The sequence below is a fragment of the Chenopodium album genome, chromosome 16, assembly GCF_948465745.1.
Source record: "Chenopodium album chromosome 16, dcCheAlbu1.1, whole genome shotgun sequence".
Classification (NCBI taxonomy): Eukaryota; Viridiplantae; Streptophyta; class Magnoliopsida; order Caryophyllales; family Amaranthaceae; genus Chenopodium; species Chenopodium album.
In genome coordinates this window covers 48336621-48361236 of record NC_137849.1, presented here as the reverse complement: position 1 = coordinate 48361236, position 24616 = coordinate 48336621, and the positions used below count along the sequence as shown (strand labels likewise).

The following is a 24616-nucleotide window of genomic DNA, read 5'->3' as shown; positions in this document are numbered from 1 at the left end:
AAATCAATATTGAATGTTTATTTTACTATTTGAATGTTTATTTGAAAGTTTCCTGTAATCTCTAAAGAATCTGATGAGAATGACTTGCTAACAATAACAAAGGACAGTGCAATCATGGGCGACCTTGAAGTTATTTGGCACTTTGAGAAATTCCACTTCAACTTTAATCAAATTTTGAGATTCCTCCAGAAAAAAGTGTCATGGACATGACTTTTGACCTTTGCTGTGACAACATTTGACAAGGGTCGTGAGTGATTTTGACATTGCTACTGTTGGCACAATGGCATCTACAGAGTCTTAGAATTGACAATTATGATGTCCAATAATTATACGGTTTTGTATGATGTATCCTTTAATTAATTTTTATGATCTTCAAAGCCAAAAATCAAAATGAATGTCTTAATGATTTATTATATTTGCTTCTATTAGGAACTTTTCTCTGCATTGTATCAAGAAATAACTCGAATCTTCAACAAAGTTCACACCTATATTAACTTAGCGCCTATGTTAAGGTTTAAGTAATTATGGTTCGAATTGTTTGATGTTACTCGTGCAGTTGGCTATCTCAAGTTCTCAACCACAAAAGTGGTGCACCTGAGTTTATATCATTGTACTGTTACATGTCCGGAATAGTTGGTATATTAATCTCTGACATGACAAATAAAATATATATTGCTCTTTATACTCCGTAATAGTTACTAGTGAATCTTAACAGAAAAAATGTAATGAGTGCAATCTAACTCAGCTACATTCATATATTTTAATCGGAAAATAACAAATAACTCACTAACATTCCTCAATATGTAATTATGTATCGCCCTTAGGCCTTACTCACCTTAGCTACCGAGTGTATCGTGCACGCCTTAGCAAGTGTATACCCGACCATAACCGCACCGCAACCTCTCAGCAACCATTGTGGGTGTAAGCAGACCGTTTTATGTAGAGTCTTCAAAGTTCAAATTTGACTTCCCCCCAAAATTTATTTCCTTCTTCCCCAGAGAAAGAAAAAAAAAAAAAAAAACAGAGAAAGATGAGCATCATATCAAGAGCACCAATCTGCTCAAAACTCCTTAGATTACTCAAACACCAAAACCCTAAAATTCACGCCTCTTTCCTTCACTCATCCATCGAACAACCCTCCAATGCTGAACCACCTAAAGTAGACCCTTCATCATCATCTTCAATCGTAACCCAAATCGTCGAAATCCTCAAATCCAGCGACAATGAAAGCTGGAAGACAAACCAACAGCTTTCTAATCTTCTCTTCTCAGATTCTAATTCTCTCTCCTCCAATCACATCCTCCAAATCACTCGTCGTTTGGGCGATTCTTCAACTGCCCTCAGTTTCGTCGAACACCTTCGCTCCAATTCTCCTTGCTTAGATGATAATCTGCTTTCTTCTGCATTTCAAGCTGTTTTTGAGCTTGCTTCTCGAAAACCCAGTTGGAAAGAGAAGCTCTTCGACCTTCTTAACACTTCCAAAGAGATGGGTGTTCCTTTGACGGTTAATTCTGTTATTCTTTTCATTCAATGTTTAGGGCGGGCTGGAATGATTGAGGAATTGATGATTATTTATGATGAATTAGAATCCCAGAAGAAGAATACCCAAGTTCGGAATGTGGTGATTGATCAGCTTCTTAGAAATGGGCGTTTTGATGATGCACTCCAGGTGCTCGACGATATGCTCCAACCAAATGCGAATTTCCCGCCAAATTCAAACTCTGCTGCGATTGTTTTTTCGGTGATGTTGGAAGCTAGGAAGCATGGAAAGGGGTTGTCTTGGGAGGAACTTGTGGAGCTAGCGTTAAAGTTTGGCCGACACCGTGTGTTTCCTGATACTGTTCTGTTGACGCGATGGATTACTGAACTCTGTAGGACTAGAAGGATTGACATGGCTTGGAAGCTTTTGTATGCTTTCATGGAATTGGATGGACCTGTTGAAGTTGCACCATATAATGCTTTGTTGACAGGTTTGGCAAAAGACCGCCAATTTAAAAGAATGGAAGTATTATTGGAAGAGATGCTGGCGAAAGGCATAAGTGCTAATGTTGTGACTCTTGGGAGTAGTATCAATCACCTTTGCAAGTCTTTTAAGATTGATGAAGCGATCAATTTGTTTGAGAAAATGAGGAGCGGGAAGATAGGTGATTACATTGAGCCGGATGTAATAATCTATAATACTCTTATCAACGGGCTATGTAAAGCTGGTCGTGCAGAAGAAGGTTTAGCTATGATGAGAAAGATGATCTCAGAAGGTAAATGCTCCCCAATAAGTAGCACTTATAATTGTTTGATTGATGGATTTTGTAAAGTTGATGAGCTTGAGAGATCTCTTGAATTGTTTGATGAGATGGAGAAGCAAGGAGTTCAACCAAATGCTGTTACTATAAATACTTTAGTGGGTGGTATGTGCAGAGATGGTAAAGCTGGTAATGCGCTCAAGTTCTACCGTCAGATGGAAGGAAAAGGGTTAAAAGGAAACAAAGTAACTTATACTACGTTAATTAGTGGTTTCTGTGGTGTAAATAATATCAATAAAGCAATGGAGTTGTTCAAAGAAATAAGACAAACATGTGCATTAGATGCCATTGTGTACTATAGCCTGATCTCTGGTTTGTCCCAAGCAGGGCTTATGGATGATGTTGAGTCAGTATTATTCGAGATGAAAAGCGCTGGATTTCTCCCTGACATTCGGTGTTATAATGTGATGATCAACGGCTTTTGCAAAAAGAATAAGTTGGATAAAGCTCATCAGTTGATGGAGGAAATGAAAGAGGTTGGACTTGAACCTGATAGTATCACCTACAATACTTTGATATCATATTTCAGCAGAACCGGGGACCTGAAACCAGCTCGTAGACTGCTTATACAAATGGTTGAAAACAAGATTGCTCCTACAGTTGTCACATTTGGAGCACTAATCCATGCATGTTGCAGGGCAGGAGAGCTTGATGAAGCCATGAAAATTTTTAGGAAAATGAGTTCATCCACCAGGACTCCTCCCAACACTGTAGTATACAATGTCTTAATAGATGCTCTTTGCCAGAAGAATGAGTTGGGGGAAGCACTCTCTCTTTTTGAGGACATGATAGCCAAAGGCGTGGGCCCAGATTCAAGCACCTTCAATGCTTTATTCAAAGGCCTACGAGACGAGAATAAGCTTGATAAAGCTTTAGAGCTTATGGGTAAAATGACTGAATTGGCTTGTCATCCTGACTATATAACCATGGAGGTACTCACAGAGTGGCTTCCTGCAGCAGGCGAAGATGATAAACTTAAACAGTTTGTTGAAGGATACAGGTGACTGCATAAAGAGTGGTTTTCTGGCAATGAAAGGTTCTACTTCCCATCTTGTAAAGGAAGTTGCTTAATTAGTCCCTCTTTAAACAAGTGGAACTTCAATTTTTCTATTTACATCTAACCAAAAGACCTCTCCGGATTACAATTTACAGTGTTAGTAAGCTGTATGAAGCCAAGGTACATGGTACGCAGAGAAAAAAGATGCTGCAATGTCGCTATTAGCTGCTTGTTCAACCCACCACAAATTACTGAAAGTTGCATTTCAAGCTCAGCTGATTTAGGGAGCTGAAAGCCAGAGCTCAAAGTCCCCTTTTTTCTGAGAGGACAAAGTGATGTTATACCAACATTTCCGTTGGGTTGATTGTCAATCATTCAGCAAAGATGCAGACACAGTAGGGGAAACCCTTGTCTGCAATGAGCACAATTTAGATGTATCGGTTTTTATTTTATATGAAAAGGACTATTTTTGTGCTGCAATCCAATAACCTTAGCCTTAAATGCTTTCTTCAACATAATACTCGTATTATGTAGGGAATTTTGTTCGGTTTTATTACATGGTACTGAGTATGTAATTTTACTTTATACTTCTTATTCATTTCCCTTACGACTACATATAGCACATTCCATTCCGATCCTCCTCAGTCAATTCCCACATTTAAAAGCTACTAGACAAAAGATTATGGTAGTTTCAAAAGAGGAATATGGAATGTTCACATCAAGTTGAAGGTAGGGAATTTCAGAAATTAAAACCCTATTGAATTACAGAACTGGTATGCTGTATTTGAAAAGTTACTGCTTGTTTATAGTTTCATTCACCAAAATTGGTACTGTAATGTCTGTAAATGGTCTCTGCTCTGCTCTAAAAATAAGGTCTACTAAATTTTAAAAATGTGCAGAGTTTTCAGTTAAAATTAGGCAGTAATTAGGGTTGTCCTACCAATTTATCCCCCAAAACTAAAGAGGAAAAAGATGGTGACTTTCATTGGAGATTGAGAACCGACAGCTGTGAACCATGTGTTTCCACAGATTCCATTCGATGGTCCCAAAACTAGCAATTTTTACATTAAACTATCACCATCCCTCTTAAAGCATTTGATAAACTAATAAATTTATTTACAGTAGAATACATAAATAAATAAAATGCCCGTTTGACAATGAACTCCAAAGATAAAAAGCAACTTATCTTTATTTCTCGCTCCGTTCACAAATAATAATCCTCTATAATATGTTCCTTGACTCACAATCTTTTAATGGGTTTACATAACTCTAAAAGTCAACATTCAATAGCAAAAAATCAAGTTAGTAAGCTGCTAGCAAAGTTTCGAGCTAGTTTTGTATGAGTCAAACACTAATTTAATCTTAATAAGAGGAAAAAGCGTAAGAATATATTTTTTGAAAGAGCACCAGGCAAATAAATTATCATAGTCAATTATAAATATAAACGCACCATAACGAGAAGTAAGACGATCATTTCAAAATGAAAGGAGTATATATACCGAATTAATTAACTTTACGAGTTTTATTGCTAATAACTACCACTATACTACTATTCCTCTTCCCTTTTTTTTTTCCTTCACAAAAACAAAAGAATAACTATAAGCATATGCACCCCATCCCTCTTTTTTCCTCTACAAGGTTCTTTCTTCTCTTGCTAACTTTCAATGAACCATTCCCATTACATTCCCATTACATTCACTTAAAAAAAAAAAAAAAAAAAAAAAAAAAAACACTTTAGTTGAGAATAGAGATTCTACCAACTAAAAGTGTTTTCTAAAATTTCTCTCTCCTCCTTATCTCTCTAACTTTTGGATTACTGTTAAATCTCCACTACCTTACAAATCCACAATGCCATTGTGGCCTTACATAGATTCTGACAAATAGTGAGAGCATTTTTCCCACCTTCCCCTCCAAAAAAGCACAAAAAAAGTAAAAATAATAAATTAAAAATAAAATAAAATAAAAGTTGACCAAATTAAAGTGGGAAGGCATCATGTCAATGAACCAAAAGTCAATCCCACCATCATCAACAACCACTAGAATTCCTCCCACCGGAAAAAACTAAAAAAAGTCAACGTCTACCGGAAAAGTCAACTCCCCCCGGCAGCTGCTGCCGTACTACTACTATTACTTAACCAAGGAAACTCCGACGACGACGGTGAAAAATGATCTGAAAAACAATCACTACCATCTGAGCCACCGTCGATTTGCTCAAATCCCACATAGAAATCATCATTAAGCATTAAATCAGATAGAGCCATCTCGCTTGTATCTTCTTCCTCTTTGATCAATTCATCTCCTTCAGTCTTTGACTCTGACTTCTCGGTCAAAGGAGAGAGACTTGCGGCCGAGGGTGACGAGCAAGTGGGCTGCTCCGGCGGTGTTCCGTTGGTAGTAAGTGGTTTTTGGCGAGTACTTCCGGCGAGAGAGTTTCTGTGAGTTGGCATAGGATGATTGTGTTCCGAAGTGTAGGTGACTATGAACATTTTAGGGTCTGATCTGTTGCGCTCTACTTGTTTTCTGGCTAAACATCCCTTTGAGCTGCTACATCTGTAGTATCCCCTGTTGTATTTATTTTTGGAAAGAAAATTCATTAGTAAAAATTAAGATAAAATTGTAGCAAAAAATTGAAAATCAGAAAAATGATTTTTGGTTGGTGAATTTCTATTAATGGTTGGTTTCATTGAACAAGGACTACTTTTCTGGTTTCACCTTTAAAAGTAAAGATTTTTGGAAATGAGCTGAGATTTGATGAGATTCTTGGAGTTGTGTGTTGAGGAATTTGCTTTGCTTTTAAAAGCAAATAAAGAGTTTGAACACAAATTCTTTAGCTTATCACAACATGTTATCATTATAGGTGCTTTAGCATATGCTTAACGGAACACTTTGTAAATTAATTGAACGAAAGCGGAAAAGTGTGTAAAACTCGAGCTACCCGAGGAGGGGGGAGTTCTGACTTTTTTTTTCCTTTTTTTTTTTTTTGAAAAATGAAGCAATATAGAAAGAAACAAAAAGAAAAACCACCTTGGATATGGAGAGCCTTTGATGGGTTTCTGACCATATTTTCTCCAAGCCCACATATCAGAGGAAAGACCTTCTGCTGGAACATGACACACCTTCTTCATCAAATTCTTCCTGTATTACAAAAATCAAAACAGAACCCATTAAAATTGACACCAATCTACAAAATGGGTACTCCTCAAAATCATATTTTTCTCATGAGAAATTAATCCAAATTAAACCAACCTTTTCTTAGTTCTCTGAGTTTGAGAAGCATTATTTCCAGCAATAGAAGGAGAAGAAGTTCCAAAAATGACATGAGAAGGCTTAATTAATCCTCGAAGCTGCGTTTGTTGTTGATGTTGTTGTTGCTGTTGTTCGACAATTCCAAAAGATCTTCCAGTGATGACTGAAGAAGGCGAAGATACCGGAGATGCCAAAGAAGCCGAGGAGAGAGACTGAAAACTATTATTGTTATGAATAGTAACGGAACTATTTGCAGTAGTTGCAGTGGTGCAAATCAACGGTTTACAAATATCCTGCAACTCAAACGACGTCGTTGAGGTGCAAGGCTCAAAGGGGTTTGAAAATTGAAAAAGAACACCACCACTCGTTGTTGAACAAGGCGATGTAGAAAAATACGGCTCTTGCTTTGCCGGTTGTTGTTGCTGCTGCTGGTGGTTAGGTGGTTGAGGAAGAGGGATAAATTGCGAAGACGATGACGACGGAGGTGGCGGCGGAAGTGGTGGAGAAGGTTCTAGATCTGCCGTGGTGGTGGTGGTTGTAGTGGTGGTGGAGCAGCAGCTTCTGACAACGGCGAGTAGATCCCAATCTGGAGGGGTTTCCATGGATGTAATGAGGAGAGATAAATGAAACAAACAGGGGAGGAGAGAGAAAGTGAGAATAAAGAAGGAAGGAATGAGAGAATGGAGACAAGAGAAGGCGCTGACTTTTGGAAGGGGTGGGGGGATAAGAAATCAGAAAGATAATTAAAAAGAGTGGAGGGTAGTGGGATGGGATTTATATATATAAATGAAATTTTTAGAAAAGGACATTTTCAGTTTCAGCTCTCTATTTTTTTAAGTTGCATATTTTTGACGTTTATGGGTTGAATTCTCTATTTTCTTTTAGAAGGGTGTGTATTTTTTTTATTTTTATATTGCACTATATGTGTATAAATTTTCTAGCATATTTTCTCTATTTATTTTGTTTTTTTAAGTAACTTCAGTTTAAATAAGTTCAGTTCAACTAATTTATGAAAATGAAAAAAAAAAAAAAATCTTTATCAAGAATATTTGCAATGATATATAATAAATGAAAATTACTCTCATTTAGACTAAATTATTCATGTCCTAAAAACATACACTATTAATTAGGGATGTCAATGGGGCGGGGCGGGGCGGATGTTGGCCTTCCCATCCCCATCCCCACCTATCATTTTCATCCCCATCCCCATCCCCATCCCCGCGGCGGGTCTAATATTCATCCCCATCCCCGCCCCGGCGGGTACAACTCCAAAACCATCCCCGCCCCACCCCCCACTTGGATATCCATCCCCGCCTAATCCCCACCAAATACCCGCCTAATCCCCACCCAAGACCCACCAAATTTCCGTGTCTCAAATACACAATCCTACATAATTAATACGGATTATAATATTAAAAAAAAATATTCTTAATATTACACACATTTTTGTTTATAACATAAGTGTAGTACAAAATATTATAATTAATATTTATTTCACGTAATTATTTTTATAAAATAATATAAAAGTATATGTGGGTATGAGGTGGGGATGGGGCGGGTACGAAGTGGGGCGGGTGGGGCGGGTACAACTTAAAATCCACCCCCGCCCCATCACCCATGGCGGGTATCGTTTTCATCCCCATCCCCGCCCCACCACCCACCAAACCAAGACCCATCCCCGCCCCACTGGGGCGGGGATGGGGCGGGTCTCCTACTTGACCCGCCCCACTGACATCCCTACTATTAATGATTTGCATTATACTTATCTACTCGTAGTAATAATGTATTACTATATTGTTTTCTATTTATTTTTGAAAGATAATGCATAGTATTGTATTATTGTACAGTATATAACTTGTAACAAGTTGACAAATTTTTTAAAAAAATATGAATAGAAAATTTTATTTTCGGTGTCTTGATATGTTATTAACTTATTATTTATATTGATAATCATATAAAAGGACAAAATAATAAATAGGGAGTACTCGTATATTTTTATTTTCAATACTTTTTGATCTATCATCAATTTTTATAAGAAATAAAGAATACTTGTAATAAATACGGAGTGATAATACTTGATAGTAGCATAGAAAAAAGAATATAGATTAATTAACATAATTTGGAGGAATAAATATAAATACGGTAGTAAAAAAAAAAAAAAAGAAAAGTAAAATTGAACAAGTGGTATTGTGGAGTACGTGAAAAACCAGGGTGGTAATGGGGGGGTTGACTTGAGAAAATGTCAAAGGGGGGGCTGGATTTGCGGGAAGAAAAAGGAGAAACGCGGCTCAATGTTGTTATGTTAAGTTTTGGGGTTTTTAACGTTTGCTGGGTCCTACAGATGCTCGTGACTAAGGGGCGTACCGACAAAAAAGAAAGTGAGCTGGGTCCCACTAGGGTGCTCTTGTGACCCGAGGGTGGAATAGGGCTCCCGTAACAATTAGATCCATGGATGCCAATTTTCAGACTCATAGTGGGAGTGGGGCACGCGCATTATTGGTTTTTTTTTGGTCCGGTTTTGTTTTAATATAACTAAACTTAATACGAGTAGTGTACTTGTACAAAGTAACAAACCAAACCACCAATTGTTTCACCACACGGCCCAACCCAAATCAAAAAATAAAGATGACAACAACTTTTTCTTTCAATGTCTAAATATGATTTTGACCCAAAAATTAAATAAAAATTCAGTTGAGAGGTTACGTTCGACTCAAATTAAATCAAATACTCGGTGTACTCTTATTTTAAGAGTGTTTATATAAAAAATTGTATTCGGATAATACTCGTTAATTTGAAATTAATGTTATTGTATTACATCTTATAAGTCTGAATACAGCTCATACAAATAATATTAATGCTATCTCATTACATCTTATAAGTTTGGATACAATCATACAAGTAATATTTTATATGGAAATTAGATTATACCAGATTATAAATTTTCATATATAATTCGGTGAATTGAACTTTTACACTAAAGTGCATTTTTACCGGATGTTAACTTGTTAGATGTATTTCATTATTATTTAATTATCCATTCATCTAGTGGATATCTCTAAAAAATAAATCTATGTAGGAAATAAAGGATCGATATCTTGGTGGGTATTAATGAGATTGGCCTTGTTGTTTAACTATATGATAACACTCTATAGCTCTTTGACTCTTTGAATTGAAGACATAATGAGATTGTGAGGATTCAGAACGAATAAGGTGAGCTGTTTGTGAATGTCATTCATGAGTACGTGGATCATCCAAGGGCAATGTATTGCAAGATATTAATAACCGTTATTTACCTTTATTTGTTTTCAAAATTTATTCTTATGTTGATCGCATTATTGTTGATTAGGAGCCTGTTCTGATTGACTGAAATGAACTGAACTGAATATTTTATGAGAGAAGGAAATTAAGAACTGAATTGAACTAAAATAAAATAATCTGAAAAGAATAGATCCTAGTTGTTATATGATACTCCTACATATTTAAATTGCATGTATTGGTACATTTTTAATTTTATATACAAATTAAGTATGTTTTTACGTTATTCATGTTAAGTCAAAGACAACTTAAATTTCAAATCGTGCCACGAATTTTGACTACTCAAAATAACATGGCAAATAACCAAATTCAACCCCATACGTTCTATACTTCTATACTTTAAACAATCATATTTAAAAGAAAAAATCATGAGAGGTTATAATAACAAACTTGTTGGGTTAATCTCTCCAAATCACATATTAGTAGTATTATTGTTTTATTCTATTGTAAAAAAAAATGAAAAAAAATAAAAAGAACGATGAAAAGTGATGTGTATTTTTACCTTGGCTTTCAAGGTGAAATCTTGGCCTCTAAGGTGTTAAGCTAGGAAAATAAGCCTTGACTTTTTGGTACTAGCATTAATGCAGAGACTTGGAGGGCAAGTATCTTTTGCCTATATAATTGGCAATTGACGTATGTGCACAAGAGGGGAGAAGTCAAGAAAACTTGGAGTGAAAAGAAGTATTAGTGTGAGTGTATTAGTGTTGAAGAATACACAAACACTAGTGTGAGAGCGAGGGAGTAATTGGTGTGAGTTAAACACAATATTAGTGTGAGGGTGTTTAGGATTAATAAGTGGAAGTACCATTGTAAAGGGTACTAAGTAGCACTTTATCCTAAACACATATTGTCTAATATTGTAGTTATAGTGGTATCTTTTGTACTCCCAAAAATATATCAGTGCCGTTTCGTCCCTTGAAATTGGGACCGTGGTTTTTCCCTAGTTCAAAAGGGTTTTCCACGTAAAATATTATGTCTTATTTTTCTATATTTTCGCACTTTATTTTCTTTCCGTCATTATTTTTATCTGTTACTCGAGTCCCAACAAAACTATCTTCACATAGCTTGACGACGTGCCAATCGTTTTTGAACTATTTCATTTGTAGATTTATTATATTACAAACCTAACAGAAAATAATAAAAAGTATAGATATTTTTGGATAAACCCAATATTTAAAAACTACTCAAAGCATCTTAAGTGGCATTTTCCGTGACACTTGAAGTTCAATAAAAGCCAAAGGACATTATTAATAATCTTAATAATTTATATATATTTTATATTTTATTATTGTGTAGCCAATCCCCTCCACCTACCAAAACACGTAAACTTGTAAAATATGGTAATTATCGGCCCTTTTTCCATGCGATCCATATATTTTAATGTGAAATGTGCTACCCTGGCAATTGTTGCCATGGTCAATGTTTTTGAACTAATTTTCCCAATATTTTATTTTTCCATAATAAGAAAGTTTTATTTATAAAAGGATTAATTGTCCTTATCATTAAAACGAAGAACGATTACTAACAGCCTTACATTTTAAGTTATTGTACTGCGTAAGCAACTAGCATCATAATGAAAGTATGATTTTTCTTTTTCTTAAATAAAAAAATGATTTATAGGAGTAAATATTATGAAATTAGTAGTTATTGCGTGCGTATATATATAATACTCATAATAATTTGACATGCTTATAATTTTTTTAATTAACTTAATCCGAATTATTTAAGCTATTCTTACATTGCTTGTCATAAGTAATAAATTTTATGATTATGACTTGAACATAATGAGATTTTACGTGAACTTGATCGAAACTAACACACTAACCAATGAAGGAATGAAGATTTTCTTTCATCTAACATCAACTTTAATTTTGATTTCATTGTAATTTTAAATCTATCACCATGCCTCATTTTCATTTAAAAATACGTGAAACCCATATATCTAGTAGTACAATAACATATGCTGAGTAATTATATTTCTACTTCGTACTCCATAGTGTGTAGATAACTGTACTATCATAGTTTTAATAATTAGGTTAGTAGATTTGTGTTGTATACTTGTACAGCTATATATTATTTTTTAAAAAGAAAATGAATGAGGACCAAATTTCCTTAGTATTACTTCGAATTTCATAGAATAAAGTTGGGTTTTCACAAGTTGCTTGACTTTTCGGAATAATCTAGTCACAATCGAGTATCACATGCATGGTGCATGATCAGCTCATCCATCTTCTCTTATTGGCCCATGATAGAATGCTTTTTTTTTTTTCCCTTTTTTTTTTGGGGCAAACTAGCTGGCAATAAGCCAATAACAAAGTAGCAAACTAAACTTTTTTTCGCCATGCGTTCAAATTTATCACAAAAAATAAAAAAAATAAATAAAAAAAATTTGTCCATTTTATCTTCACTAAAATTGCCAGCAAAAAACAACTTTACTAGTCTATTTATACCAATGTTGACAATTTTTGTGTGTGTATATGTAGAGAGGTAATAGTCTTTAACAAATTAAGTTCTACGGAGTAGTAATTTTCATACGACTTAATTAGTCTAGTTAGTTTATTTTAGGTCAATTTATGTACGTTTTAGCATTTTGCCATTTTTTCACCAAGTTAATATCGTGATACATGATAATATACCTTACCCTTGTTGAATAAAATACAAGAAGTTGGATTGATAATTGGTTAAATGAGTTTTATGATATAGTTAACATTGACATTTGCAATTGTCTATGCATATAGGCCTTATTCAATAACGAATTTTCAAGTAAAGCATTAAGATAAAAGTGAAATGTTTAATTGGAAATATAGATTGTGTTATGTTTATATAAGTTGCTTATTTTAATTAACCACTAGCAATAGGTATTTTTCTCTTAGCTCCCATTCATATTGACTTGTCATATCTTATTTTGCCTAAATTTTAGATTCAGCTTGTTTTATTTGAAATGAGTCAAAATAAATTGAGGAGGTTATAGCCCCTAACCTTGCATTGTTCAAAAGTGAAAGTAAATGATCAAACTTCATGAATATGGAGTATAACTTTTTTTTCTTTTTTTTTTTTCTTTTTTTTTTTCCTAGAGAGTGAACACTAGAATATCTGAAATTAGAAATGATCAACCTTTTTGAATCGAAAAGTTATAACAAATTAACCACATTAAAAATTCAAGGATACTTGAATTTAAGTTATCGTTTTTTATACTACGTATATGAACATTCACGATAATGTATTAAAAATTATATAAAATATGTACAAATGGTATCATGTTTTTTGGCATAAAATATTTAAAAATACGGATTAGATTATTTTGGAATTTTCAAACATTCTTGCTTAGCCATACAACTTGATACAACCATGCAACAAACAACCACATTATAAAACTTAGTCGAACACGTACAACTGTACAACCATAAGCATAACTGCATAAGTTAAGCCTCTATCGATCGTTGTATGCCTGCATCGCATTTTTATTAAACAAACACATCTGCATCTGCTATAAAGTTGAAAGTTTTATGGGATAAACACGAAAAAATGGTGGATCACTCAAAAGAAATGCGCGTGGTATAAGGGAGTTGGTGGGAGCTAATGTTAGGGTGTGACCCCCAAAAAACGAGGGATGCATGAATTTAAAAACTGACACATGGCGGTGCAGATATTTATGGGCCCACGCTAGGCCTGTACAAAACTATCCGAGAATCCGAAAATCCGATAATCCGATCCGCAACCGATCCGAATTTTTGGATATCCGATCCGAGTTTTCATTTCGGATCGGATATCCGATCCGAAAAAGCGGATATCGGATGCGGATTTGGATATTAATTTTCAGAATTTCGGATATCCGATATCCGAAAAATATCCGAAATATAAAGCCTAAAATAATATAATTTTTGAATTGTTCATACAAAACTAACCCTGTATTATTAACTTATTGTAATATTCTTAATATATTTGATGATAATATTAATTGCAAAAGAACTACTATTTTTGTTAAAATATTTTGTACAACTTAGAGATAAAAAAAACGGTAAAATTAGTGAAATTTAGAAAGTAATCATAACAATTTTACTTAATATTGGATAATGGATATCCGAAGCATCCGATCCGAAAATTTTGGAATATCCGAATATCGGATATCCGAATTTTTCAAATCGGATTTGGATATCAATTTTTGATATCCGAGTCTTCGGATATCCGATCCAAAATCACATTTCGGATCGGATATCCGATCCGTGAACAGGCCTAGCCCACGCGACTTGCGTTTGAGGCGTGCACAGTGCACTACCAGTAGCTAGCTATAAACTATATGGAGGAGGATCCTAAATTCCTTCCTATTCTTTCTCTTTTCTCATTTCCAGAATCCTATGGTAACCATTCTGCGGTTCTAAACGCTACTCCAACTTTTTTTTTTGTTCTATAGTGTATACATGATCATTATAGCTTCAATTGCATACACATTGTATAAGTAAAAATTCCAAATAAGTACAGAGTAGTAATAAATCAAAAGTAATAAAAATACATACGAGAAGGATTGCACTTTTCAACCTTGAGGTTGGGGGTTTAATTCCCCCTGAAGACACTTTGAGGGTGGTAATCCCTTACCCCTCATTCTCAAAGTGTTTGATCCACAAATACTAGAAAATCACCCCCCCTCGTAAAGCAAGGTTGAGATATAGTCAGGGTCTTGCTACAATTGGTCCCTTAGCAACCGTTTTTGGGTGGTTTGAAAAACGTTCACCCGTTTTTGGTGGCCATTGGGGTAGGGTTGTGGGTTTTAGGGAGGGTGGAGATTCTGGTGGTTGGGGCTGGGAACGGGGGTGTTAGGGTGGGGTAGTGGTGGCAACGTGCAACCAACGGTGGCGGAGTGGGTGTCTGGGTTAGTTTTAAGGATTTTGTTTTTTTTTAAAAAAAATATTTTTATTATTTTCGACCAATAATATGGTGACATGTCGTAAACATTGTGGCCTCACTAACGGATTCCATTCAAAAATCAGTTAAGTGGTGGTAAAATTCAATTTTGTGAATTTTTTTTATAATATTAAAATAAAACCTTTTTTTTCCATAATATTATAAACCATTTTCGTGTTTTTTATGGCAATAAAAATCAAAATTTCCAAACTAAAATGATAAATGAAAAAATAGCTAATAAATTACTCTCATCTTAAATTCATCGCCATTCAATGCAGGATTAACTCCATATAATGAATCCCTATGGTACGACATGTTCTCTTTTGAATCTAATCAAACATGCAGCCCTAGCCCTAGCCCTAACATACAAAGCCTTAGAACAAATACACTGTACTATGAGAGGGTGAAAGGCTAATGCCATCAATATATAGTTAAGCTCTCTTCCAATCACGTTATATCCATTTATTAGAAAAATAAATTTAAATAAGGATTATTAAATTCAGATAAAGACGCTTTCTAATTAAATAGTTTATAATACATGTTTAAATACGACAATTACTGAATTTGCTTCACCTGCTCACACACCCTAGCAAAATTTGGAGTAAGCATAATTGTCAATTTATTAGAGAAAATCGTTTTTCCACGGCAAAAAGAATGATATACAAATATAAAGTATGTCTTAAAGAGTAAGGGGTCACTTTTAAAAGCCATTTTTCGGCTTGATTTAACCCTTTCTATAGTTTTTATTTTAATTTTGGCAATTAGTTAATCCAAGTGGTAGATTTGTTCTTGCGCTTTACGGCTTGTTTGTCTCAATTGTCCATATTCCATTTCACACGCTATATTAATCCGTTTTAGCTAAAGTATTATCTGGGATTAAAGACATAATTATTTGACGCTTTCAGCTATGAAATCATGGGTTTCAGATTACACAACTAACTATAATTATTATAAACAGAAAAACCCAACTTTATATTCCAAATAAACAAGATTTTATGATCCTTGATTAGGACGATTAAATAAAATTAATTGCAACTATGTTGCTGATTTCACATACTATTTTTTATTTATATGGATAAATTAGTTGCATTCTGCTTCCGTACTTGTATCTCATTTTCACATTCATTTTAAAATTAAGCAATTTGATTGAAAATGCATTTAAAATTTGCATTAAAAATTTATAGGAAAATTCTACATGGTGGCCTCAAGGTTCCATGTTTTCAACATGAATGACACACTTTTTTCAAGTCTCTAAAGTGACACCCAAGTTTTGAAAAATTAACCATAGTCTATTTTTAAGTTTAAGGTTAACCATAATGAATCAAAAATATATATAAAAAAAAAAAAAAAAAAGAAGACAAACCACCTGCCAAAGTGCCAAACCCCACTGCCACCACCACCTCGCCGCCCTGAGCCCTAACCCCACAGCCCAGCCGCCGGCAACTCCCCTTCCCTTCCCGGCAAGCCACTCCCTTTCCTTTTCCCCTCCCCTGATTTGACCCTCTCCCTTACCGGAATTGCAGAACGAACTCCCAAAACCCCCAACCCAAACCTTAACAAATTGGGGTAATTTAGGTTACAGGGTTTCGGGTTTGGTTAATGGTTTTAGTTTTGGGGTCGCCGACTCGCGGTGGAGGAAGGGGAGGTCGAGTCGAGGGAGGGGGCTTGAATCGGAGGAGGGGCTCGAATCGGGGGAGGGGCTCATTGTTGTGTGGTTGGCCGGGGAAGGGAAAGGGAGTGGTTGGGGTTGGGTGGTCAGCCGGCCGGTTAGCGGGGTGGCTGGGCTGTGGGGTTAGAGTTCCGGTGAGTTGGTGGTGGTTGGGTTGGTAATTGGGTTTTTTTTTTTTTTTTTAAAAAAAAAAATTTTATATAAATTTTATTGTTTATAAAATAATTTTTTAATAAAAAATCAAAGGTTAACCATTTTAATTGTAAAGGTTAGCCAAAAATCTAAAAAAAGGACACTATGTTTAATTTTTCAAAACTTGGGTGCCACTCAAGAGACTTGAAAAAAATTGTATCTTCCATATAAAAAACATGAAATTTTAAGGCCACTATATAGAATTTTCCAAATTTATAATTAATGCAATCCGCTCGATCTTAGGCAATAAGATATACCATGCTCAAATGCTCAATGCAAGCTATAAATTAGTTGTATGTCACGTCTTTTTCTTGCAGATTTAGTTGAGAATTCAGATGGGTGAAATTACTCGACATTATTTAGTCGTAATCTGAAAAATATTGATGTCATTAGTAGTATTAGAGTATAAACATTGTGTTGGGTGCCAAAATGGCTTTTATTTTAGGCCACTCATAGCTTAATTGTCAAGGCCTCAGCTTGACAATGCCCAACCAACCTCCAATTAGGCCATAATCTATCGGCCCAATCTTGTTCTGGGCCCATTAGGTTATAAATAAGTCTTCAAAGAGTACTCCAAAGGTATCCAACACGACCAACAGTCCCCTCTTAGGCTCTCACCTATGTATTGTCCCCTAGTTAACTCTAGCATAAGAGGGGTTTCCTCGGACGCTGTCTTTTACATTGTATGTTTGTACTCATATCATACCCTATTTGACAAATGTGGTGTTATTCACTTATTCTAGCGAGTGAGGAGGATAAAGGATCTCATCCTAAAAGTATCTCTAGTGGGGATTGAATTCTCAACCTCAAAGTTTAAAAGTGTAATCTTTACCATTAAATCAAACTTTAGCTTGGTGACTTGGTGTCATTCTTAGTAATAAGGGTATCAATCTCTTAATTCTTGTTTGCAAAGTATAGTGTATATTACTATGAGATATGCACTATGTTGTAATAATAAAAGTAATAAACTTTCAAAACTTCAAAGCTGTTTATGTACATCTAGTCAATGACCCACTTTGACTCGAAGTGATCCTACTAAATTTTTTGATATGGCATAAAGAGGTATTTTAAAGGTTCATGAGTTGTACATGTACATTAATTTACAATTTGAATACGATCATTTTAGACAAACCCATTTATCCGTAATCACTTAACATTCTATTTGCATAACACGACACATGTGTCAGGTTATGTATTGTAGTTGTTATGAAAATGAGCTGAAACATAAGGCCTGTTAGTTCTTTAGACTAGCAAGTGCCCAACTTTTGTCCTAACCACATTGGTCAAGGAGGGTAATCTAATACGAAATACGGAGTATTTATTTACAAGTATTTATACTCCGTATCACATTACTTACCGTAATTGGCAATTTCACTATGAATAATGCACATTGCCAGAACTGAATTTTTTTAATCCACAAAATCCCAAATCTGAAAAAATGTTCCCGCCCAGAAAACAAATTCCCCCGCACAATCAAAAATGAAAATTTCAATTTCATACTCACCTCCATTTTCCTACGGTGATTGTGATTTCAACCCAGAATCCAAATCTAAAACCAGAAATCCCCCAATTTCATTCTCTCTCTTCAGACTTAAACCCTCCATTATTTCACCTTCTTCTTCTTCCTCATCATTCAGGGAATGGTGGGATCTTCGTGTAATAATAGCTTCGCTAAAACAATATGTTCAATTTGTTACGAAGATCTAAAACCCATTGTTGAAGACCTTCAAGCTATCTCCATTTGCGGCCATGTCTTCCATGAACTCTGGTACTTCTGCATTTCATTTCAATTCATTAGTTTTTTTGATTTTTTGTAGTTTTTAATTAGATTAATTGAAATATGAAAACCCTAGTTTACAGCAATGGTTCGAGTATTGCAAGAACTCGAAGAAACAGTCATGTCCAGTTTGCAAGCAGGGTTGTACCCAGAAAAGTGTGGGTCGTCTTTATTTTCAATCAATTGGGGATCCGATTTGTTCTCAATCTCAAATTGATACCCAGAAACATATCAAAATTGGCGACGATGAATCCCCGGAATTGTTGCGTATGGAGGTTAAACGATTGGAAGCTAAGGTTGCGGGGCTTAGTTCTGCTTTAGATTTGAATCAGAAGGACCTTAAACAACTCAATGATCAGGTAATTTCATTAATGGGTTTGTATATTTGGGGCAAATTTATATGATTATGGAATATAATTTAGCTTAACAATTATATTTGAATTGCTCAATGTGGGTTATTTAGGTTAGATTTCTGACTTTTCTTGAATGTTATATTATTAGCAACTATAAAGTTTAGTTCTTTTGGATTTTTTTGTGTGCAAAAGTGTGAGGTTTACATAATGTTATTGTATAAACAATAATGGAGTAACAATAAGTATTTGTACTGCTTTACATTTTGGTTGCAATAATGTGAGGTTAACAAGTTTTGTGGTTGTGGACTTGCTTTCATGTTGCTCTCTATCTTAATGTTTTTTTTAGGGGATTATAGTACAATTTTGATCTAATCTGGAGTACTTTTATTTTGCTAAGATGGATGTTTCTAGCTTTGTGTGATTGAAGTTATTTGGAGTACTTTTCAGAAATGTTTTTTGGATCTTTTTTTTTTTTTTTTTTTTTTTTTTTTTTTTTTTGTCTTGGAAAATCTGTTGATGCTACTGGTTTTCATGTGTTTCAGCTACAAACATGCAATGCACAGCTATCCAAAGAAGTAGTGTTAAAGAATGAGGCCTTGAGGAACAAGGAGTGCATCCAAGCAATGCTTCAAACAAAATCTAGTGTGAGTTTTATCATCAATTTTCTACTGATACTGTCTTATACATCTGCTTTTTGATTAGCATCTGGCTAAAGCATTGCTGATGTAGGATCTAGTCAAATCGAATTTGGAATGCTCAAGGTTGCAAGAGAAGAATTTGGCATTAGTCAAAGAGATTGCTGCCCTGAAACTGTTAGTAGAAGTGTTGTGTCAACATCCCATTAATTTCTGTTCCAATGTTAGTCTTAGCATGATTGTGTTAATATGTTTTTCTGGCTTTGTCTTTTGTGCTTAGGGTGTCAGATTGTAACTTGGAGGAAGAAGAGATCGTGAAACTTGCTACAATTGGTCATGAAAGTAATAACCAAGATGCAATTGATGTACTCAAGAAGTCATTGGTTATTCGTAACAAGTGAGTGATGAGTGTTGGTTTATTTTTTTTCTGTAATATATGCTGATATGGATGTCTATGCCTTTGTTATATAATAAAGCCTCTCATTTGCACTTTGTGTTTGATGGTTTGGCCAAGTCTTGACATATGCTGAATGAACTGTATACTACTCTCTTCTTTATTTGCACCAGTAGATATTAGTAGATTTCATGTTGAGGCATGGGTGCATAAAGATCCTAGATGATGCTTCCTGGAGGTTAGGAAGTGCAAGTGTAATTCTTCAGGGATATGCTGGAATTTGAAATTTTGACTACATCATTGATTTTGGATACTGAACATATATCTGCTGATGAATGTTTCTTATATAGTTATATTGTTACAATCCTTGCCTTTTGTAGTGTGTTTGCATTATACACTGCAAATATTTAGAATTCAGAACCAACTTATAAATCTTGTGACGGCACTGTAAGCTTGGGAAATATACAAAGTCATTTGGCACCAATGTGGTTTGAATTTTACTGCATATTTTCAAGAACCCTTTACTGGCTTCAAGAGGATTGTAGGAGAACCGTACCAACTTTTGATTCTTTCCACAGGTTATCTTCTGTTTCTTTGTGTAGTTAGTTACAAATGTACAATGGCAACCCATTATAAGGGACACTGCTATTTGTTATTCTCACCTATATTTTTATTACCTTTTCCCTTACCTACAAGTTAAAAATCTGAATCTTTTTTTAAAGGTTTGTTTGGTGTAAAGGTACAAATTGATTTTAGCTCTTGGTAGTATTGTTTTCGATATTGCTGTTTTCTCTTGGACTGTCTCTTCATCTTGAAGTATATATGATATAATTCGGGTAGAGATTTTTCAAAGGCATAATTTATTACTGCCTAGGAAAAAATTGAAGAGTGATATAATTTTACCGAGTACAAAAGCCTTGGCAATTGTCTTTGATGAGTTTCTGCCCATGAATCAGTAAAAAATTGTCATGTTCTTCTTTTGAATCCAGAATATAAGTGTAGATGCAGTGACTTTATTTTGTGTGTGTGTGTGTTTTCCCCGTTCCACTAGTTTTGAATAGATAATTAATCCTTTGTCCAGCATACTGAATAAACATATTGAAATTTCATTTCCTCCAAGGAGCTACAAAGAATTGATGGCTAAGTGCAACTCTTTGGGGAGGGGAGAAGCTCGTTCACTGAGAAAGCTTGAGAAGGCAAAAGAAAAGATAGTAAAGCTCAAGGTAGTCCAATTGATCCTATTAGTGCTTTTGTTACAATCAGCAATAGTTGACTATTATCTGATTTTTTGCTATTATTCCATTGCTACTAGACAAGAGTTCAGGAACTGGAGATAGCCATTGAAGCAAAAGATAATGAAATATTAAGGTCCTTAAAAGCTTCCAAGAAAAGAAATTGCAATGATGTAATCTTGCCAAGCGTCAGTAAAAGCACAGAGCCTTCATATGCTTTCGAGCATCCAACTGCTGAGCAAAAGGGAAAATCCCCAACTTCAGTGATTGATTTGGATGGAGAGGAAAATGATGATCCATTTGTGGTTAAGGAAACAAATAGAGATGATTGTACTTTCCCCTGCAAGGATGAACTGCAGAAATTGAAAACTGTGGATTCCCATTCGAAGGCTGATAATCAGAAGAGTAAATCGTTGGGGCTTGTTGATTGTGACAGTAATGAGGACTGGATGCAGCAACCAGATCACCAATTTGGGTTCTCATGTTCGGCTGGTCTAAGGAATGAAGTGCCTAATGATCATTCTGGTACAAAGGGGTTGCTTCTTCAGGATATAAGACAAGTTCAACCTTCATTTAAGTCCAAAGCAGATACCACTGCTCCAATTCCTCTTGCTGAGCCAGGCATGTGGTATTTCTTTTTGCATATTATTAATCCAAATGCAATTATGACTTGAAGTTTTATTAATTTGCCAAAAGACTACAGTCAAATTATATTTTTGCAGCGTGAATCATATCATTACATAACTTTTTATACTCATGTACTATTATCATTTCCTTTTTTTATTTCCAGGAGATCGATGTTTTACTGGAGGGTTACTTGGACCAGATGGAGCAAACAGGTATCTGGGAAAATGGTGCAAGCGGCCACAGAACAAGTCATCTCTGGGATTACATAGTAATACTGATACCTTAATTTCTGAAGGAGCAGACGGAAGGGGTGGTAGGGTTAAAGTTCTGAGATCTCTTAATCAGGCTTCTATGGTAGGTTATCTTCCTTATGATTGAATCCTTGCATAGACTTGTTTTTACCTGGAAATCTAGAATAGCCTGCCATCAACTTTCTTATCTCTTTTTCATATCTGATTGGATTTTTTATAAAATTCTTTGGTAGGGTTTATCATAAATAACTTGAGAGCATAGAGTGGTAATATGATAGCTTCTTCCTTAGACACTACTTAGCAATGCATTCAAAATTTACCCCTTTAAAGTTGTGAAGATAGGATTGCTACAGTCAACTTTCTGCATGAATTCTAGGTTCATTTACAAAGATACTTGTGTAATGATCTAAATTATCTGTAGAGTTCCTAGCATATCTACATGATGTACATATAAATAATTTCCCTTGCTATTGGAATTAATAGTCTCATTATCCCAAAGATCGAATCTTCTATAATTAAGGTTCAAGTGGCTGTCTTTTTTTCATTCTCTGTCATATATGTTTGGGTAAAGTAAGCCATTATCTATCAAGAATCAAAGTGTATGTGACTATTGTTTTACATCTCAAAAAAGTATAAATGACTAACTGACTATATATTAGACTAAAGGATAAGCACAAATTAAAAGCTATAAAGAAGCAATGTGACTGAATCTTACAAAGATAAACGTTTAATTAATGATTAAAAAAAAGTTAGTCATATACGAAGTAGAAATTAGGGTGCATTCAAGTCCCAACCATAAAATAGGTTGGCAATAGCAGAAATGGTTGAGCAAGATTCATATGATGTCCTCCCTTTAGTTAATGTTTCTGAATTCATATTCCTTCTTCAGAAGACAATCCAATTTGCTGTCCATAGCTGATCATCTGATCTTCTATATTGGATTCGAGTAATTTCATTTCCATTTTTTTTTTTTTTATTATTTATTTGGAAAATAACAAAGTTAAGAATTTTCATGTATAGAATCTCAAATCCGAATGCATTTTATCCTGTCCTGTGAATGCAGGATGCAAGAGACAGCATTACTTCAGCAAAGAGACTCAAATCTGTAACGAAATCAAGTGGTATGCAGTCTCAAGGGTGTCTGCAAATGGAACATTTCTTTCAGAAGGCTAACAAATAAAGTCTCAACTCAAAAGTATTCTATCAGCATCAGGAAAGAAGTTACTTGGTCAAGCCACAAGGTAGGTTCAACCCACCTGATCCTTGTATAATATTTGAAAGAATCAAACAAGCAAAGGTAGGGCAGATGTATTAGGTCATTAATGTATACCAGGTAGTTTAGTATTTTTTTTTTGTCTAGCCATTCCAAGGCGTGCTTAAAATTCCCAAGGAGGACTGGAAGATTGGAGGGTGATTTATTGTCATTTTTATGCTTCCATTGGTGTGGCCTGCTGGGTATCTTGGGCATTTTGTTGGGATGTTGTAATGTGAATATTCATTTAGATCGACTTTTGTAAAAACAAATACTAATAGGTCATTTTGGAAAATTTGATGGCATTATCAATTATGACGGATTGTGACAATGTGACAAACTGTCAATAACTTATTGGACTTGTTGAGTACGTCATATTATTTCCATGAAATAGCGGCATGTGAAAATTAAGAAGAGGTCAATAGGGTTGTAGTTGCTTGTTTTACATTGTCTCCTAACATGTGCAATATGGAAAATGAAGGATTCAAAATTCTATAGTCAATCTTATAGTTCACTTTTCCAGCAGTAGATGCTGAATAACCATAACCCTTGTGTAAGAAGGCTTATTTTATTCTTAAGAACAGAATTTTAGAAAATACATAAAATTGAATTGAATTGAATGTTCTGTAATTAGAAGAGATCAAGACTATGGAGGGCAGCAAGTGGTCCAAAAAAGTACAGAGATACAGATGAAAAATCTCTTTTTAATTGGTAGATTACGATTGTCATTTGACCATGTATCCTACAAGTAAAAATGCAAGGTTCAATAAGATTGACTTCACAACTTATCATGCAAATTCGTGCGAAATTTCGACAAGAAAAGTAGATTTTGTGAAGTCAATCTTATTTTATACGTTTTGATTACGTGTAGTCTAATAGATTAATACCCCTTTATACTACATTCATTTCTAAATATTCTTAGCACTTCGTAGTTATCATGAACTTTAATGTTATATTTAACTATTAACACCATTGCCCATTGGTTTCGTGTGCGAAAAATTACAAAGAGTTGGTAATGTTTTGATGTATGTAATAAGAAAACTGTCTAACTTTTTAAATGATGGGTACAATGTAAAAATAACATGACAAGTGTAGAGAACATCAAGTAATTAACAAAGGTACTACTAGATTTTGTTGATTTAAATACATTACTGGTGTATTTGTGAAGCAGTTACCAATTAAAAATGAGCTTTTATTTAGTAACACTAATTTTTGAAAGCACAAATAAAAGCGTCTTAATTTGTTCTTAAAAAGAATGCAGTCTTGTATGACTAAATTAATTGACGTTCACAACTTATAATAATGAAGATATAAAAAATATCTTTTTGTCGACCTCTCTTTTTTCAAGTCAGCTAATATTTGCATATTATTGTGTATAACTTAAAAATTCACACTTTGTATCTTGTAATTTTGATCTAAATTTGAAACAAAGTCGTCAATAATAATTGGCCTCTTTCAAACTTTCAGTATCCATTTT

The 24616-nt window shown here is 34.6% G+C and overlaps 3 protein-coding genes across 3 annotated transcripts; 2 read left to right on the top strand and 1 right to left on the bottom strand.

Moving 5' to 3' along the window:
* The first annotated feature begins 1030 nt into the window (after nt 1-1030).
* LOC145585748 (uncharacterized) lies at nt 1031-3738 on the top strand. The gene has a single exon (XM_081642461.1). The coding sequence runs from the start codon at nt 1031-1033 to the stop codon at nt 3302-3304; it is 2274 nt and encodes a 757-aa protein (XP_081498587.1). The 3' UTR covers nt 3305-3738.
* Nucleotides 3739-4787: 1049 nt separating this feature from the next.
* Nucleotides 4788-7245, bottom strand: LOC145585747 (WRKY transcription factor 22-like). Its single transcript, XM_081642460.1, has 3 exons — nt 6544-7245; nt 6322-6432; nt 4788-5859 (listed from the first exon to the last, which is right to left on the bottom strand). The coding sequence occupies exons 1-3, from the start codon at nt 7143-7145 to the stop codon at nt 5388-5390; spliced, it is 1185 nt and encodes a 394-aa protein (XP_081498586.1). The 5' UTR covers nt 7146-7245; the 3' UTR covers nt 4788-5387.
* Nucleotides 7246-18055: 10810 nt separating this feature from the next.
* On the top strand, nt 18056-23498 carry LOC145585746 (uncharacterized). Its single transcript, XM_081642459.1, has 9 exons — nt 18056-18386; nt 18472-18754; nt 19291-19392; nt 19478-19560; nt 19664-19780; nt 20898-21000; nt 21090-21630; nt 21800-21990; nt 22951-23498. Exons 1-9 carry the CDS (start codon nt 18259-18261, stop codon nt 23065-23067), a joined length of 1665 nt encoding a protein of 554 aa, XP_081498585.1. The 5' UTR covers nt 18056-18258; the 3' UTR covers nt 23068-23498.
* The last annotated feature ends 1118 nt before the right edge of the window (nt 23499-24616 follow it).